We start from the raw sequence: 19,550 nt of genomic DNA on the forward strand, positions 1-19,550 counted from the left end.
AAAAAAAATAATAAAATCTAAGAAATTTGAATACTGACTAGATATTTGATTTTGTTAAGGAATAATATCACTTTTTTAAGGTGGTGATAATAGCATTAGAATGATGCTTTAAAGAGTTTACCTTTCAAATACATGCGCTAAATACTGCCTGGAAGAGATATAACATACAAGAAATAATACCTAGGATTTGCTATGAAACAATTCAATGGTTAAGGGGAAAGGGTGGGTGGTAAAAGGGGTATAGATAAAAACAGAATTGGTGAGGGTGGCGCCTGTGGCTCAAGGAGTAGGGCACCGGTCTCATATGCCAGAGGTGGCGGGTTCAAACCCAGCCCCGGCCAAAAAAAAAAAAAAGACTCTGTCTAAAAAAAAAAAAAAAATAGAATTGGTAGTTGTATTTGAGATTTTTTTACTCAATAAATAAAGTTGCTAGTGTCAATCTCTGAGAAATGAGAGATTGACATATATTTAATGTAAATTAAACTATTTAATGTATATATTTATATTTACATTATATATTTAGAGACGGGGTCTCATTCTTGCTTAGGCTGGTCTTGAACCTATGAGCTCAGGTTATATATTTATTGTAAATTTAATGCTATATATTTAATGTAAATTAAACTATTATATAAAGTTTTGACTCCTTTTTATCATTTGTAGGCTAAGTGGGATAATACTTAATACTTAATTTTCAGATTTGAATCTGAACATTACATAGCCCAGCTGCTTTGAGATGATCTTAGAATGTTTTCCTGATAACCTGCTCCATCCCGACTCTTCCTGGTTAACAAAATGGCAATAACACTGTATCTTGATTATTTTTCTTCGTTTTGACTCATACCTACTCTATTTTAATTAAATATGTATAAGTTTAAAAAAGTTAAATAACTTTTTTTAATTGCCCAAAAGTCAATTATTGTGCTACTATGATTTGTTTTCCCAAAATTGTAGGTAGAAAGAGCAGTGTAAATAAAAAACAAAATTAGTCAAATGTTAATTATGGTTGAAATTAAGTGATGAGAACATGGAAATAGAAGTCCCCACTCTTGTCAATTCTGCAAAGAGCAATAGAAAACTGTCTATAAAGTTTAAAAAAAAAACCTGGCTGGCTCGGAATCTGTAGCTCAGGGGTTAGGGCACCAGCCACATACACTGGAGCTGGCAGGTTCTAATCCAGCCTCGGCCTGCCAAACAATGACAACTACAACCAAAAAATAGCCAGGCACTGTGGCAAGCGCCTGTAGTCCCCAGCTACTTGGGAGGCTGAGGCAAAAGAATAGCTTAAGCCCAAGATGCTTAAGGTTGAGGTTGCTTGAGGTTGCTGTGAGCTGTGACACCACTGGCACTCTACCAAAGGCAACAAAGTGAGACTTCTGTCTCAAAAAAAAAAAAAAACCAGCTTAAACATATTACATCAGACTTAGATGTTCTGCAACCAAACATGTGGCTGAGCTAGAATTTATAGATATTAACACTTACAAGTAAGGAAAATAGGCATTAAAGGAAAAAAAATAATATACCTTATATATTACATTTAGCCATATTACACAAGTATAGAAAATATAAATTGCTAAGCATAGCTTTTGCAAAGACCCCAAACTTCCAGGTCAACAAATGAACCAGTTAATTACGCTAGAATCTCCGATATAAGCTGTAAAACAAAATATCTATATATTCGGCCTAGTTAACACATACACATTTAAGATCTTTTCTTGGATAGAATCAAGTTTTTATCAGAGATGCATGTATATCTTAAATGAAAAAGCTCAAATATATATCAAATATTTAGAACACCAGTTATAAAGTATTTAACTCAAAGCAACGCCTATTATGTGCCAGACTTTGCTCTAGGAACTTTTTTTTTGGCAGGGGCTGGGTTTGAACCTGCCACCTCCGGCATATGGGACCAGCACCCTACTCCTTGAGCCACAGGCGCCGCCGCTCTAGGAACTTTTAATGCTTAACCCATGAGGTAGACATTATTGTCACTTTCATATACATAAGGAAAAAAAGATTCTGGGAGATTAAACAATTTGCTAAATTCAGTTCTATCCTAATTCTATGCTACTTTCGCTACACTGGGTAGGAAAGTCTACCTACTCTGTGATTCGGTCAAGTCACTTTACCTCTTAAAACTTCATTTTCTGCACACAAAATGAAAAAATAGAAACTCAAGGTCTTTACAGATCTAAAATTCCATAATTTTATGAACAAATCATAATAGCAATAATCTTTTCCACTCCCAAAACCCCACCTTTGACCTCACATGCAGCAACCCTTTTATACTGAGGGAATGATAAACCCAATCCCTTATAAAAGAATGTCTTTTATACCTTGGCTGTAGTCTTAATATCCGTGATATTTACAAACCACTGCTTGCTGGCACGAATAATTACTGGTTTCTTAGTCCTCCAGTCATAGGGATAGCTGTGTACCACTTTTTCTTCTTTCAAAAAGTTCTTTGCAGTCTGAAGCATCTTTATAACTTAAAAAAATAGCAATTTATGTTATACCCCCTTAAAAATTATTATGTAAATCCTAATAATGGTCTAAACTTCCGGGGAGCACTAAATCTGGACCAGTGGGTAGCAGTAAGAGTAGCTAGTACCTTCTGAAGTATCAAAGGCATAATCTGGGCATCTTCTGAATAATAAAAAAAAAAAAAAAGTACTGTAAAACCCTACTCAGACTCCAAACTATGCCATTCCCACATCTCTTCATTTCAAAGGAAAGATGAACAGAACACGGGCCTGACAAATTAAGTTCATAAACTCATGCTATAAAAAGTGTGAAAAAATGAGGTCATTGTGAATATCACTATGGTCACCTTTGAAGTAATCATGGGAAGCTACACACCAAAGCCAGCACCTACTGCATCCTTCAAAGCAATTTTGGAACTCTTTTTCAAAGCTGTCATCATACTAGATCTAACAATTAAGTTCATGAACTTGCCACTGAGCACTTACATTGGCAGCACTGTACAAACAACTTGGTAAGATTTCATAACCTTGGTATATCACTGTCTCACAGCTGTGTCTGTATCAACCTGCAGCAGTGTCTTGCTTAGTAGCATTCATTGCTGTCGTTTTGTTTTTGTGTGAAATATGATAGCTCTGATGGCCATTCCAGAAAGCTCTAAAATTGATTTGAAGTGTGGACTAGGCACTGGCATCAGTGCATGGCTTCCCAAGGGTAGTACTCTGAAGGCGACTGTAGTGATATTCACCAATGAGGTATGTAGTGTCTTTTCTAGGATGAGTTAGCAAATCTAACTGTCAGACCTCATAAATCTAGAATTCTGGATTTGAAATGCAAAGTCACATTCTTTCATGCCATAAATCTTTTTTAGAGTCTCACTTTACCGCCCTTGGTAGAGTGCCATGACGTCACAGGACTCACAGCAACCTCCAGCTCTTGGGCTTACGCAATTCTCCTGCCTCAGCCTCCCGAGCAGCTGGGTCGTGCCATAAATCTTACAGTGGTCTCCAGGTAATCCAGAAGAAACCAGATCTCAATGGGTTGAATTGTGTCTACCCAAAAGATCCTAACTCACTGTACCTGTGACCCAAGTTGAAAATTGAGCTGGGCTCGATGGTTCACATCTGTAATCCCAGAACTTGGGAAGCTGAGGCAGGTGGATTGCCACGAGTTTGAGACCAACCCTGTCTCTAAAAAAAAAAAAAATAGCCAGGCACTGTGGCAGGTGCCTGTAGTCCCAGCTACCTGGGAGGCTGAGGCAAGAGAATTACTTGAACCCAAGAGTTTGAGGTTACTGTGAGCTAAGATGCCATGGCAGTCTACCAAGGGTGACCAAGTGAGACTCTGTCTCAAAAAAAAAAAGAAATAAACAAAGAAAAGAAAAGAAAACTGAGCCTTTACAGATATAATTAAGAGAGGTTAGGCTACATTAGAGAGGGCACTAAATCCAACGACTGGCATGAAGATACAGAGAGGATACACAGAGATACATGAGAGATAACAAGGCACATGACAACAAAGGTAGAGACTGGAGAGTGATGCAGCTACGGATGCCAGAGATTTCCAGAAGCCACCAGAAGCTAGAAAGAGGCAAATAAGAATTCTCCCAGAGAACTTTCAGAGGAAATATGGTCCTGCCACTATCTTCATTTTAGACTCCTGGCTTCCAGCATTTTAGAAAATAAATTCCTGTTGTTTTAAGCCACCAAAGGCATGCGATTTGTTATACTAGCCTTAGGAAAGTAATACATAGTATACTGGGTTTCCTTGTTCTAGTGTAGGCAAAGAAAGGTTTTCATAGTACCTGGTCTCTGATCTATAAAGAACGGAAGAAAGACAAATGAAAACAGGAAGACCCCAAGATCCTAATATATAACCAGGCTATATGAGTGAGTTATTTACAAAGGTTACAAAATGAGTGGGGAAATCTCTGATTCATGGTCAGTCTAGCTCCAAGCTTGATTTTATCTTTCCTTTTTTTTTTTTTTTTTGTAGAGACAGAGTCTCACTTTATGGCCCTCGGTAGAGTGCCATGGCATCACACAGCTCACAGCAACCTCCAACTCCTGGGCTTAAGCGATTCTCTTGCCTCAGCCTCCCGAGTAGCTGGGACTACAGACGCCCGCCACAACACCCAGCTATTTTTTGGTTGCAGTTTGGCCGGGGCCGGGTTTGAACCTGCCACCCTCGGTATATGGGGCCGGAGCCTTACCGACTGAGCCACAGCTGCCGCCCATATCTTTCCATACAATACCACTGATTTCTATCTCCATGGCCCTAAAATAACTTTATTATTTCAAGTTTTGCTTAAATGAATAGAGCAGCTTCAAAGCAAAATACAAAAGTCCCCAAACTCCATTTTTAACCATGTGGCAAAACAAAACATAATTTTAGCTTTTTGTTTCTGTTGAAAGTTTAAGAAGGGAGAACTGACTGCTTTTTAGAAGACATATATTTATATCAACAGATATAAACAACACTTACCCACATCAGTTCCCTCTTCAAGGACAGCCTTGTTTTGAAGTTCAGGACCTGCAACATCTGTGAAAATTCCATCTTCATCCACTAAACAATCCTACAATTGTTCAAAATTAAAATGAAATATCAAGATATTTTATCTTATAACATATGGCAAAACAATGTATATAAAACTTCTCATATAGCCTAATTTTTTTCCCACATTGAAAATTTGGGTACTTCTTCTTCAGTCAACAGGACTGTGAATTTAACACATTTAAATCACCAAAGGCAAAATGTGCTATGAAATCATATACTTGAGGCTTAATTTAAAAAGTAACAAAATATATTAAAACATTTTTGACTGGTCTCTATTATTTACAGATTTATGTGCACAGCTATTCCCTTTGAAACTTGCCTTTTAACTCAATGGGAAAACTTGTGAAGTAACCGAAGTGTGTGAAATAATTTAGAGGTGACTGTTTAGTTAAAGCAAACAACAAATTGCTCCTTTCAATTTTTTAGTAAAATTTCCCTGCCATTTTTCAGGAACTGAAGGTAATTTCTTTATGTGACTTACTACTTGAAAAAGAGTATATCGGGCGGCTCCTGTGGCTCAAGGAGTAGGGCGCCGGTCCCATATGCCAGAGGTGGTGGGTTCAAACCCAGCCCCGGCCAAAAAGAAAAAGAGTATATCATTTCAAAAGTACTCCATGTAACACAGGAGAATATTCTTTAGTGCTAACTTTGTGCGGATTGTGTGCTAATTCTGGAAAATCCTTCTCAATTAGTATGAATTAACGAAGCTTTAGGTACATATCTAAGCATTTCATAATTACAGTGACAAAACTCTTTATTATCAAACAATAAAGACATTAGTTAATATTTATCACTTTTATTCTATAAGATAAATAACTAGGAAGGAAAAAAGAGGAATGGTACCGTAGGCAGGCTGTGTTGAGAGGCTACACTGTAATCTTCCATACCATGAGCTGGGGCTGTGTGAACCAATCCTGTTCCTTTTGCCATGGTCACATGATTTGCAGGTAAAAGGGGAGAGACTTTATTAGGAATTAAAGGATGACTACAAGTACCATCTTCCAAATCTACACCTGTGGGGAAAGAAAACCACGAATCATTTTTATATGGCAAAGCTTACCTTACCAACTGAACATCAGGTTAAAAGTGCGGAATCTACGCAGTAGAACAAAACTGGCTGGGCTCAAATCCTGGCTTCCTGTTTTACTTGCTGTATGACCTTCAGGAATCTATAAAATGCAGATCAATATACTTCCTACCTTAGAGAACTAATGTGAGGATAAGAATTAATGCAATTTAAGTGTTTCAGTACTTCCTGTATCTATTCCTAATATTCTCTCACATGCCTCTCCCAAAAAGATCTATAAGTAGTAATTCATATTTTTCTAGAAAGAAACCTACCTTACACAAATTACTCTATTTTAGCTGTTTGATAATTCCTACTACTTTAATAAGTAATAAGCTAGGCTAGGCGCCTCACACCTATAATCCCAACACTCTGGGAGGCTGAGGAGGGCAGACTGCTTGAGCTCATGGGTTTGAGACCAGCCTGAGCAAGAATGAGACCCTGTCTCTAAAAATAGCCAGGTGCTGTGGCAGGATCCTCTAGTCCCAGCTACTGGGGGGAGTGGGGCTAAGGCAAGAGAATCGCTTGAGCCCAAGAGTTTGAGGTTACTGTGAACTATGATGCCATGGCACTCTACCAGAGGGTGACAAAGTGAGACTTTGTGTAAAAAAAAAAAAGTAGTAAGCTAGTTAGTTGTCATAAGTTTATTCTGTCGGGGATAAGAAGTATATATAATCCTCTACAATGTGTTGGTTCAAAATGGCAACCCAGGCCAGACACAATGGCTCACACCTGTAATCCCAGCACTTTGGGAGTCTGAGAAAGGAGGATCACTTACATCCAGGAGTTTGAGATCAGCCTGAGCAACATAGCAAGAACCAATCTCCACAAAAAATATGTTAAAAGTAGCCAGGTGCCATGGCATGTGCCTACAGTCCCAGCTACTCAGGAGGCCGAAGCAAGAGGATCACTTGAGGACAGAAGTTTGAGGTTTCTGTGAGATATATTCAGGCCATTGCACCCCAGCCTGGGCAACAAAGTAAGATCTTTTCCCTTAAAAAAAAAAATATGACAACCCAATAATTCTCTATACAGTAATAATTTAAAATAATTATGTAATCTAGACAAAAGATCTTAAAATTTAACCTTAATACTTTCAAAAAACCTGTAGATTGGGCGGCGCCTGTGGCTCAGTCGGTAAGGCACCAGCCCCATATGCCGAGGGTAGCGGGTTCAAACCAGGCCCCGGCCAAACTGCAACCAAAAAATAGCCAGGCGTTGTGGCGCGTCCCAGCTGCTCAGGAGGCTGAGGCAAGAGAATCGCTTAAGCCCAGAAGTTGGAGGTTGCTGTGAGCTGTGTGAGGGCCATAAAGTGAGACTCTGTCTCTACAAAAAAAAAAAAAACAAACCTGTAGATTTTAGCTTCTGTGATAATATTTAACTTGTCAATGAAGGCTTTAATATCTTCTGCATTTAAGAAAGAAGTGGGAAGGTATGGAATAAAGAATATACTAATTCCTCTAACTTACCTATGGCATTAACAAGGATTAAATGATATTAAACATTCTGTAGCTCCTTTCCTCCCTTTAACACAGTGGTTCTCAACCTTCCTAATGCCATGATATATTTTCATTGTTACAAAGGGGTTGCAACCCACAGGTTGAGAACCACTGCTTTAACATAAAAACCTTTTCATTTTTGTTAAGTTTGTTTAAGCTTCTAATTGGCTTGTATATGAGCTGATGAACTATTTAGCTATGCAGTCTTTCCATTTTTTTTTGCAGTTTTTGGCTGGGGCTGGGTTTGAACCCGCCACCTCCAGTATATGGGGCCAGCTCCCTACTCCTTTGAGCCACAGGCACCGCCCCAGTCTTTCCATTTTTTAAAATCTTTATTCACATGACTGTTTTTTTTTTTTTGAGACAGAGTCTCACTTTGGAATCGCCCTTGGCAGAGTGCTATGGCATCACAGCTCATGGCAACCTCAAACTCTTGGGCTCACGCTATTCTCTTGCCTCAACCTCCTGAGTAGCTGGGACTATAGGCGCCTGCTACAATGCCTGGCTACTTTTAGAGACAGGGTCTCACTCTGGCTCAGGCGGGTCTTGAACCCATAGGCTCAGGCAGTCCACCTGCCTCAGCTTCCCAAGTGCTAGGATTATAGGCATGTAATCCAATGTTTGGAGTATTTTAGGAAGAAATTCAGATATATCATACCTAAGTATCAAAAGTAATTTTCAACCTCCCCAGACTTCCATACTTTTATTTCAAAACTAGTCACTATTTCAAAAGTCAAAAATTATAGCTTACTAAGAATTATTTTAATAGAAGGACTGTTTTTGGAATAATTTTCAGAATGTATTCAATTTTCTATTAAAATTATATGACAAGGCCGGGCGCAGTGGCTCATATCTGTAATCCCAGCACTTGGGAGGCCGAGGTGGGTGGTGCTTGAGCTCAGGAGTTTAAGATCAGCCTGAGCAAGAGTGAGACCCTGTCTCTAAAAAATACCTGGGCGTTGTGGTGGGCGCTTGTAGTCCCAGCTATTTGGGCAGCTGAGGCAAGAGAACCGCTTCAGCCCACGAGTTTGAGATTGCTGTGAGCTGTGAGCTGTGATGGCACAGCAATCTACTGAGGGTGACAAAGTGAGACCGTGTCTTAAATAAATAAATAAATACAAAAAAAAAACAAAACTAACAATGATAAAAAATAAAATAAATAAATAAATAAAATAAAATTATATGACAAAAGGCCAGGTTCAGTGCCATATGCCTATAATCCTAGCACTTGGGAAGCTGAGGCAGGTGGACTGCCTGAGCCTAAGGGTTCAAGACCAGCCTGAGCCAGAGTTAGACCCTGTCTCTAAAAACAGCCAAGCGTTGTAGCAGGCGCCTATAGTCCCAGCTACTCAGGAGGCTGAGGCAAGAGAATAGTTGAACCCAGGAGTTTGAGGTTGCTGTGAGCTGTGATGCCATAGCGCTCTACCAAGGGCGACAAAGTGAGACTCTGTCTCAAAAAAAAAAAAAAAATTATATGACAAAAATAAGTGTAGGCCAGTTACAGTGGCTCACACCTGTAATCCTAGCACTCTAGGAAGCAGAGACAGATGGACTGCCTGAGCTCACGAGTTTGAGACCAGCCTGAGCAAAAGCGAGACCTCATCTCTAAAAATAGCTGGGTACTCAGAAGGCTGAGGCAAAAGAATCACTTGAGCCCAAGAGTTTAAGCCCAAGAAGAGTTAAGAGTTCAAGACCAGCCTGATCAAGAGCAAGACCCTATCTCTACTAAAAAGAGAAAAACTAAACAGACTTTATGATAGGTGCCTGTAGTCCCAACTACTCAGAAGGTTGACGTAGGAGGATCACTTAAACTCAGGAGTTTGAGGTTCCTATAAGCAAGACTGATGCCATAACTCTCTAGCCTGGGCCACAGAATAAGACTGTCTCAAAAATAAATAAGTAGGGGTGGCACTGGTGGCTCAGTGAGTGGGGCGCCGGCCCCATATACCAAGGGTGGTGGGTTCAAACCCAGCCCCAGCCAAACTGCAAAAACAACAACAACAAAAAATAGCCGGGCATTGTGGCAGGTGCCTGTAGTCCCAGCTACTCGGGAGGCTGAGATAAGAGAATCACCTAAGCCCAAGAGCTGGAGGTTATTGTGAGCTGTGACGCGACAGCACTCTACTGAGGGTGATAAAGTGAGACTCTGTCTCTATAAAAAATAAATAAATAAATAAAGGCGGTGCCCATAATTCAGTGGGTAGGGTGCCAGTCACATACACGGAAGCTGGTGGGTTCAAACCCGGCCTGGGCCAGCTGAAACAACAACAATTGCAACAGAAAAAATAGCCGGGCATTGTGGTAGGCACCTGTAGTCTCAGCTGCTTGGAAGGCTAAAGTGAGAGAATCACGTAAGCCCAAGAGTTTGAGGTTGCTGTGAGCTGTGACACCCTAGCACTCTACCCAGGATGACAGCTTGAGACTCTTTCTCAAAAATAAATAAATAAATAAATTAATAAAAATAAGTGAAATTTAAATGTATTTATTTCCTTCTTCATTTTATTGAGATAAAAAAAAAATTTTCTGTTTTTTAGAAAGTTTCACTTTGTCACCCTCAATAGAGTGCCGTGGCGTCGTAGACCAGCAAGATCTTAGGTGATTCTCTTGCCTTAGCCTCCCAAGCAGCTGGGACTACAGGTGCCTGCCACAATGCCCAGATTTTTAGAGACAGGGTCTCGGTCTTGATGAGGCTGGTCTAGAACCTGTGAGCTCAGGCAATCCACAGGCGTTAAGCCACCACACTCAGCCCAGAAAAAAACAATTTTAATAATTGTTTTTATTAAACAATTAGGCTTAGGTGATTCTCTTGCCTTAGCCTCCCAAGTAGCTGGGACTATAGGCGCCCGCCACAATGCTCAGATTTTTAGAGACAGGGTCTCGGTCTTGGTGAGGCTGGTCTAGAACCTGTGAGCTCAGGCAATCCACAGGTGTTAAGCCACCACACTCAGCCCAGATAAAAATAATTTTAATAATTAATTATGCATAAGATTTTACCATGTAACTACTGGGTATTATTAACTACTGCCCCCAATTTATTTTTTATCTGTTGTAACTTTGTCAGTGTTTATATTTTTCTATATTCCTATCATGGTTTTTTTTTGTAAGTGACAAGATAGTTTATTGACAGGAAGAAAGATTGATAAGTATCATAAGCAAAGAGGGAGAACAGAACCTCCGGCAGCAGAGGAGGGGAATTCAACTGGGAAGCCTCTATTCCTACCAGATTTAATATGTATTCTGAAAAAAAAATAATAATAATATATATATATATATATATATATATATATATATATATTCTCCCTCTAAGGTCAGGCCTTGTGGTTCACACCTTCCAGTGTGCAATCCTAGCACAACTGGAAGGCCAAAGACATTCTGATTGCCTGAGCTCAGGAGTTTGAGACCAAGCTGAGCAAGAGTGAGACCCCATCTTCCAAAATACTGGGCACTGTGGCAGGCACCTATAGTCCCAGGTACTCGGGAGGCTGAGTCTAGAGTTTCACTTCAGCCCAAGAGTTTGAGGTTGCTATGAGTAATGATGCCATGGCACTCTACCAAGGGTGACAAAGTGAGACTCTATCTCAAAAAAAAATGTGTGTTATATGTTTTTTTCCTTCAATATAATCAATGTACAATATATTCTAGAAAAATGAAGGCCACATTTGTTTCAATTCACAGTAAGTAACATTCAGCCAAGTCATGAACTTAAATCAATAGGATATTTTGATGACTATGATGGAATATCTAGAAATCTTCACCTGAAAATGTGGAAACAGTCTCAAATGTTGTTTCCAAAGCAGAAGCAACAGATGTTACTTTATCTGCAGCCAGAATGTAGAGGTCTCCAGAATTGGTACATTTCACAACAGCATACCTAACATAAAATTTTAGGAGAGAATTACTAATAATAAACAAGGAAAAGCCATAAATAACATTTTAATTTTCTAATATCATTTCAGAAAAACTTCAAAATCAAAATGTATTATTTTCAAAACACTTCATAAATTGCATTTCTATTGCATTTTTCCAAAAAGTGGGATATAAGGCATTAGAAAGAATCATCTAAAGCTTAATAAAATCTACACGTACATAATAACTAAGTTACACTTGGCTAAATTTTAAAAGAATAACAAGGATGGGCCAGGAACCCATAGCCCACTGGTTAGGGCACCAACCACATACATTGAATCTGGCAGGTTCGAACCTGGCCTGGGTCTGCTAAATAACACAACTGCAACAACAACAACAACAAAAATAGGTGGTGTTGTGGCAGGCACCTGTCATCCCAGCTACTCGGCAGGCCGAGGCAAGAGAATCGTTTAAGCCCAAGAGTTTGAGGTTGCTGTGAGCTGTGATGCTACAGCACTCTACCAAGGGTGACATAGTGAAACTCTGTCTCAAAAAAAAAGAATAACAAGGATGAAATGAATTCAAAATAATGCTAATGATGGAATGGATCCTATTTGTGGTTAAAACAAAAAAATGCAATAATATACGTACTTTGATTCTGGCATATAGCAAACAGCCTGATTGGCTGGAATAGTCCAAGGCTGGGTGGTCCAGACTAAAATGTTAACAGGAGATGAACTATCTGTAAAAATAAAGTTGTAAATAATGTTACCAAATGCTATAATTTCATAACTTTAGTATACTTAACCAATGAATAACTCTTACCTAAAAGAGATGCCAATTTAGGAGAAGGCTTCAAGAGAGGAAATTTTACATACACTGAACGACTGACATGCTCAGGATTATATTGCAGTTCTGCTTCAGCCAATGCAGTCCTAAGGTTTAAAAATATTAAACATAAATATTTGGAAGCATTCTCCCCTTTAGTTACCAAAATTCTCCCCTTTAGTTACCAAAAAATGCATATATACCTAGATGAGGGGGACCAAAATACAGGTTTGTAAGATCGATAGACCAAGCCCTATAAAAGACAAAGATATTACATTAAAACTGGAAATATGTGACACATACTTTAACATACAAAGAAAAAATCATGCTTGCAAGAGGGACTTTACCTAACAATTGCAATCAGTGTAACTGGCTTATTGTACCCTCAATGAATCCCCAACAATAAAAAAAAAGAAAAAAAAAAAAAATACTTCATTACCTTATCATACATTTGGTAAAAAATTCTCAACTGTCTGGCTTCATACTTTGCGTCGAATGTATGGTAGCAATTATTCCAATCTGCCATTATCCCCCAGCGCAAAAATGCTGATTTCTGTTTCTCAATGGCTGCTTTAGCAAATGATCTAGCTAAAAAGAAAACAAAAAAAAAAAAGGGAAAGAAAAAGCTTTTATTTTTTTTTTTTAAATGTCAAACATGTCCTTTCTTTTATTTATTTATTTATTTATTTATTTTTTTTGTGGTTTTGGCCGGGGCTGGGTTTGAACCCACCACCTCCGGCATATGGGACCAGTGCCCTACTCCTTGAGCCACAGGCGCCACCCCAGAAAAAGCTTTTAAATCCAATGAACTCGTAATCCTAGCACTCTGGGAGAAAAACCTTTAATAGATAATTTTAAGGCCAGGCACGGAGGCTCACACTGGAATCCTAGCACTCTGGGAGGCCAAGACAGGTGGATTGCCTGAGCTCACAGGCTCGAGACCAGCCTGAGCAAAAGCAAGACCCCCATCTCTAAAAATGACTGGGTGCTGTGGCAGGCACCTGTAGTCCTAGCTACTCAGGATGCTGAGGCAAGAGAATTGCTTAAGCTCAAGAGTTTGAGGTTGCTGTGAGCTGTTAAGCCACTGCACTCTACCAAAGGCAACAAAGTATCTCAAAAAAAAGATAATTTGAAAGTTAAAGGTATTCAAAGCATGCCTACCACAAATTTTAAAATTAAGTAGAATTTTAAAAGTAAAAATTTATTATAGTCTTCTGTATTTTCCAGATATTCTGTATTTTTACATTCAGAAAAAATAAACTGGAAAAATTATTCCTCATTATTTAAATTTAAGAAAAGATTAGAGGCTGTGGGCATGGGGCAAACACCTATAATCCTAGTACTTTAGGAGGCTGAGGTAGGAAGATCACCTGAGGTCAGGAGTGTGATACCAAACTGGGCAACATAGTGAGATGCTATTCCTACAAAAAAAAATTTTTTTTTTAATTAGCTGAGGCAGGGCTGGTGCTGTGGCTCATGTCTGTAATCCTAGCACTCTGGGAGGCCAAAGCGGGTGGATTGCTTGAGTTCATGAGTTCAAGACCAGCCTGAGCAAAAGTGAGACCCTGTCTCTACTAAGAAACAGAAAAATTGAGACAAGAGGATTGACGCCATGGTACTCTATCCAGGGTCACAGCTTGAGACTCTGTCTCAAAAGTAAATAAATAGGGGGCGGCACCTATGGCTCAAAGGAGTAGGGCGCCGGCCCTATATACCAGAGTGGTGGGTTCAAGCCTAGCTCCAGCAAAAAAAAAAAAAATTAAATAAGTAAATAAATAGGTTTGGTGCCTGTGGCTCAAGCAGCTAAGGTGCCAGCCACATACACCTGAGGTGGCGGATTCAAATCTAGCCCAGGCCCGCCAAACAACAATGATGGCTACAACCAAAAAAACAGCCGGGCATCCAATGTACTCAGCCCTACTATGAAACTAATTTATAGCTTTCTTATGAAAGCTATAACCCAATTATAACCTAAGAATATGGGGAAAGGGGAAAGGGAGGGGAGGGGAGAGGATGGGTGGAGGGAGGGTAATTGGTGGGACCATACCTACAGGGCATCTTACAAGGGTACATGTGAAATTTACTAAATGTAGAATATAAATGTCTTAAAACAATAACTAACAAAATGCCAAGAAGGCTATGTTAACCAGTTTGATAAAAATATTTCGATTGTATATAAAACCAGTGCATGGTGCCCCATGATTGCATTAATGTACAAAGCTATGATTTAATTTAAAAAAACAAAACAAAAACAGCTGGCCATTGCTTGTAGTCCCAGCAACTTGGGAGGCAAAGGTAGGAGAATCACTTGAGTCCAGGAATTGGAGGTTGCTGTGAGCTGAGATGCCACCGCACTCCACCCAGGGCAACAGCTTGAGGCCCTGTCTCAATAAATAAATAGATAGATAGATAGATAAATAAATTAGCTGAGGCAGGAGGATGGCATAAGCTCAGGAGTTCAAGGCTGCAGTGAGCTATGATTATACACTGCACTCCAGCCTGGGCAGCAGAAAGTGGCCTTGTCTCAAAAAAAAAAAAGGGAAAAGGTCAGAAAACAGAATAATTTTCATTTTATTATATACACAAAAAAGTAAAATATTTAATCTTGAAACTAGCAGATTAACAACCACAGCCCACATGAGAGAAAAAACACAATTAAATTGAAGGAGGGGGGGAAGAGGTTCACATATACCCACAACATATGGGTACATGGTCCAATTCCTGGGTGAAGGACTCAACTACAATTGGGACTTTTATCTTACAGATGCAAACAATGTAACCTAATCATATGTACCTGCATATTAACCTAGAAAAAGAAAATTCAATCTAAATCAATGATACTATGTTTCATAAGGAAGTAAAAAATAATCTTCACAATTTTATCCAACTATACTACTGTATGACATATAAGAAACAAATACTCAGGCGGCGCCTGTGGCTCAGTGAGTAGGGCGCCGGCCCCATATGCCAAGGGTGGCGGGTTCAAACCCAGCCCCAGCCAAACTGCAACAAAAAAAAAAAAAGAAAAGAAAAGAAACAAATACTCCACCCTGGCCAAGTCTACTGAAGGAAATGATCAAATAAGAAATTAAGGGCTGACCGGGCATGGTGGCTAACGCCTGTAGTTCCAGAGCTGTAGGCCGAGGCAGGTGGATTGCCTGAGCTCACAGGTTGGAGACTAGTATGAACAGGAGTGAGCCAGAGTGAAACCCCATCTCTACCAAAAAAAAAAAAAAAGCCAGGCGTTGTGGCAGGCACCTGTAATCCCAGTTACTTGGGAAGCAAGGGGCAAGAGAATTGCTAAAGGAAGAACAGAAAATAAATAAATAAGAAAAAAAAAAACTTAAAATTAAGAAGAGTGAGCAAGCCAGCTGAAATTGAAAACAAAAAATATATTAAAGAAAAAAAAAAAAGAAATTAAGGGCCGGGCCTGGTAGCTCATGCTTGTAATCCCAGCACTCTGGGAAGCTGAGGAGGCTAGATTGCCTGAGCTCAGGAGATTGAGACTAGCTTCAGCAAGAACAAGATCCTGTCTCTAAAAACTAGCCAGGCATTGTGGCAGGTACCTGTAGTCCCAGCTACTTGGGAGCCTGAGGCAAGAGGAACACGCGAGGTCAAGAGTCTGACGTTACTGTGAGCTATAAATCCACTGAACTCTACCCCGAGGGACAGAGTCAGACTCAGTTTCAAAAAAAAAAAAAAAGACATTAATTTAAAACGTGTATATTTTAGAATTTACTTTTGGTTTAGCACCTGAGATGGGCTGACAAGCTCTATCCAAGAAAGTAAAAAACAAAACAGGAACCAAAATAGGCCAGGCGCCATGCCTCACGCCTATAATCCCAGCACTTGGGAAGCCAAGGAGGGTGGAATGCCTGAGCTCACAAACTCCAAACCAGCCTGAGCCAGAGCAAGACCTCGTCTCTAAAAATAGGCAGGCTTTGTGGCAGGTGCCTGTAGTCCCAGCTCCTGAGGAGGCTGAAGAAAATCCATTGAGCTCAAGAGTTTGAGGTTGCTCTGAGCTTTGACGCCACAGCACTCTATCCTAATAGGGGTGACAAAGTAAGACTCTGTCTCAACAACAACAAAAAAAAGGTGACCAAAATAATAATTTCATAAAATACAAATGGTAAGAACCTGAACAATGTAATTAGAAATGCTCATAAAGTCTGTCTTTCAATCTCTAAACATGAATTCTCACAAAAATCAATTAAACAAAATCTGAATTTTTTTGTCAAAGTGCTTTCCAACAGATCTCACAAGCCAAACAAAACAAACCCAAAGATTACTTTGATAAAGTTCTAACTTTTCTTTGTTTACAGATATAATTTTAAAACAGAAATACCGATTATTTACCTTTCTCTCTAATTTCCACAGCGGAAAGACTCTGAGCTTTACTACCAAGCTCTGATAATACTTTTATTTCAATGGGCAATCCATGACAATCCCAGCCAGGCACAAAATGTATCTTGGAACCACTCATCATATGGTATCGATTGGCTATGTCTTTCAAAATCTGCAAAGATGAAGTAATATTCATCATTTATACATAAAGCATATGGCCTATGATTTATATTCCTTTCTTAATTTAATACATTTTAAAGCACTGAGAAAACCCGATTTTACAAGAAATTATATAAAATAACCAATTAAATCTAATACAAACTAAAGTGCTACATAACATAGAACAGACATTTGACATACAGACATTTGAATTTTTTTTTTTTTTGCAGTTTTTGGCTGCAGTTTTTGGTGGGGCTAGGCTTGAACCCACCACCTCTCGCACATGGGGCCGGCAACCTACTCCTTTGAGCCACAGGCGCCACCCAGACATTTGAATTTTTTTTTTTTTTTTTGTAGAGACAGAGTCTCACTTTATGGCCCTCGGTAGAGTGCCGTGGCCACAGCTCACAGCAACCTCCAACTCCTGGGCTTAAGCGATTCTCTTGCCTCAGCCTCTCAAGTAGCTGGGACTACAGGCGCCTGCCACAACGCCCGGCTATTTTTTGGTTGCAGTTTGGCCGGGGCCTGGTTTGAACCTGCCACCCTCAGTATATGGGGCCGGGGCCTTACGGACTGAGCCACAGGCGCCGCCCTGAATTTTTTAAATGTAATTAACTCACCCAAAGGGAATAAAAGAATTAGAGATTTCAAAGTGAAAAACATTGTGCTCAAAATTACTAAATTTGTTTGTAAAGTTGAAACATACCAAAAAGCAGCCCATAATACCTTTTTAAGAAATACCTTTGACTTTCCAAAAATGAGACAGTACAAATATGTCAACTAGAAATTTGTCTTAAGAAAATTAAAATAAGGGCGGCGCCTGTGGCTCAAGGAGTAGGGCACCGGTCCCATATGCCAGAGGTGGAGGGTTCAAACCCAGCCCTGGCCACAAAAAAAAAAAAAAAAGAAAATTAAAATAAATGATCCAATGATATCTATATTTAGCTAAGAAATATAAAATCATTGCAGAATTTATAATGCACTCAGTGTAGAAGACTGTGATTAACTCTTCCTATCATTAACAAAAACTCTTGCCCGGTTTGGTGGCTCATGCCTGTAATCCCAGCACTCTGGGAGGGCAAGGCAGGTGGACTGCCTGAGCTTACAGGTTCAAGACCAACCTGAGCAAGAGTGACACCCTATCTGTAAAAATAGGCAGGTGTTGTGGCAGGCGCCTATGGTCTAAGCTACTCAGGATGCTGAGGTAAGAGAAGTAGCTAGAGCCCAAGAGTTTGAGGTTGCTGTAAGCTATGACACTACAGTACTCTACTGAAGGCAAGAATTCTGTCTCAAAAAAAAAAAAGAAAGAAAAAGAAAACTCTTACCTATAAAACAACAGAACCTGTTCCCTAGGTACAGTTCTCTGATTTACCTTTCATTAGTTCATTATAGATACTAGAGGGCAGCAGAGCCTTTTAAAAAATGTATTACTGGCCATGGGTGGTGGCTCACACCTATAATCCTAGCACTCTGGGAGGCTGAGGTGGGTGGATTGCTTGAGCTCACGGGTTCAAGACCAGCCTGAGCAAAAGCGGAACCCTGTTTCTATTAAAAATAGAAAAACTGAGGCAAGAGGATCACTTGAGCCCAAGTTGGAGGTTGCTGTGAGCTATGACGCTACAGCACTCTACCCAGGGCAAGAGCTTGAGACTCTGTCTCAAAAAAAAAAAAGTATTACCATTGTTGAATGATTGTTCAATGGGGGGACCAAAGGCAAAGGATAGATTGGGCACCTCCAAGCTCAACCACCTTCTTCCCAAAAGGAAACGTGAGTGCTCTGACCACTAGCCCCATAATCCAGAAAATAATTTCCTCCTTTCCACACCTATCAAAAGTAGAAAAGATACTACACATGCCTCCTCTCCCTTCCCCCCTTTAAAAATTCTAATTTTCAAACTTTTTATCAAAGAATATGAGGGAGCCTTATGATGTGACTGATAACCATACAACAAAAATTCATACAGCTATATATAGTTAATATTTTTGTTCTTTACTCTGGATATAGTATCTAAATCAATCAATATGTAAATAACATCCTTTTTACTTATCTCTACTGGAAATTGGTTGTTACATGTCTCTTCTGTATAAAACATAAGTTCTCTGGTATATATTTTATGTTCATAACATACCTTATCTGGACATAGTGGCTCATGCCTGCAGTATTAAAACTTTGGAAGGCTGAAATGGGAGGATCTATTGAAGCTAAGAGTTTGAGACCAGGCTGGACAATATAGTGAGGTTCTCCTTTCTACAGAAAAAGTATATGTGGGCTTGGTGCCCATGCTCAGTGGTTAGGGTGCCCACATACACTGAGGCAGGCGGGTTCAAACCCAGCCCAGGCTGGCTAAATAACAATGACAATTGCAACAAAAAAATAGTCGGATGTTATGGTGGGCGCCTGTAGTCCCAGCTACTTGGGAGACTGAGGTAAGAGAATCGCTGAAGCCCAAGAGTTTGAGGTTGCTGTGAGCTGTGACACCACAGCATTCTACCAAGGGAGACATAGTAAGACTCTGTCTTAAAAAAAGAAAATTTAAATAAAAAAAATGTGAGAGAGCAAGAGAGAGCTATCTTAATTTTGACCAGCATCAAAAAATCACATGTTGTGGGCAGCACCTATGGCTCAGTGAGTAGGGCACCAACCACATATACCGAGGGTGGTGGGTTCAAACCCGGCCCCGGCCAAACTGCAACAAAATATAGCTGGGCGTTGTGGCGGGCGCCTGTGGTCCCAGCTACTGGGAAGGCTGAGGCAAGAGAATCGAGGAGCCCAG

The 19,550-nt window shown here is 39.8% G+C and overlaps 1 protein-coding gene across 1 annotated transcript in view; it reads right to left on the minus strand.

Moving 5' to 3' along the window:
- Window positions 1–19,550, minus strand: part of IARS2 (isoleucyl-tRNA synthetase 2, mitochondrial) — a 75,491-nt gene that overhangs the window by 44,087 nt on the left and 11,854 nt on the right. Inside the window, exons 3-11 of the mRNA XM_053606384.1 lie at window positions 16,630–16,789; window positions 12,713–12,861; window positions 12,477–12,526; window positions 12,271–12,380; window positions 12,097–12,187; window positions 11,355–11,470; window positions 5,878–6,047; window positions 4,963–5,053; window positions 2,334–2,485 (exon numbers count right to left, since the gene is read on the minus strand). Coding sequence (XP_053462359.1) covers window positions 2,334–2,485; window positions 4,963–5,053; window positions 5,878–6,047; window positions 11,355–11,470; window positions 12,097–12,187; window positions 12,271–12,380; window positions 12,477–12,526; window positions 12,713–12,861; window positions 16,630–16,789 — 1,089 coding nt within the window. The remainder of the gene's footprint in view (window positions 1–2,333; window positions 2,486–4,962; window positions 5,054–5,877; window positions 6,048–11,354; window positions 11,471–12,096; window positions 12,188–12,270; window positions 12,381–12,476; window positions 12,527–12,712; window positions 12,862–16,629; window positions 16,790–19,550) is intronic.

The sequence above is a fragment of the Nycticebus coucang genome, chromosome 10, assembly GCF_027406575.1.
Source record: "Nycticebus coucang isolate mNycCou1 chromosome 10, mNycCou1.pri, whole genome shotgun sequence".
NCBI lineage: Eukaryota > Metazoa > Chordata > Mammalia > Primates > Lorisidae > Nycticebus > Nycticebus coucang.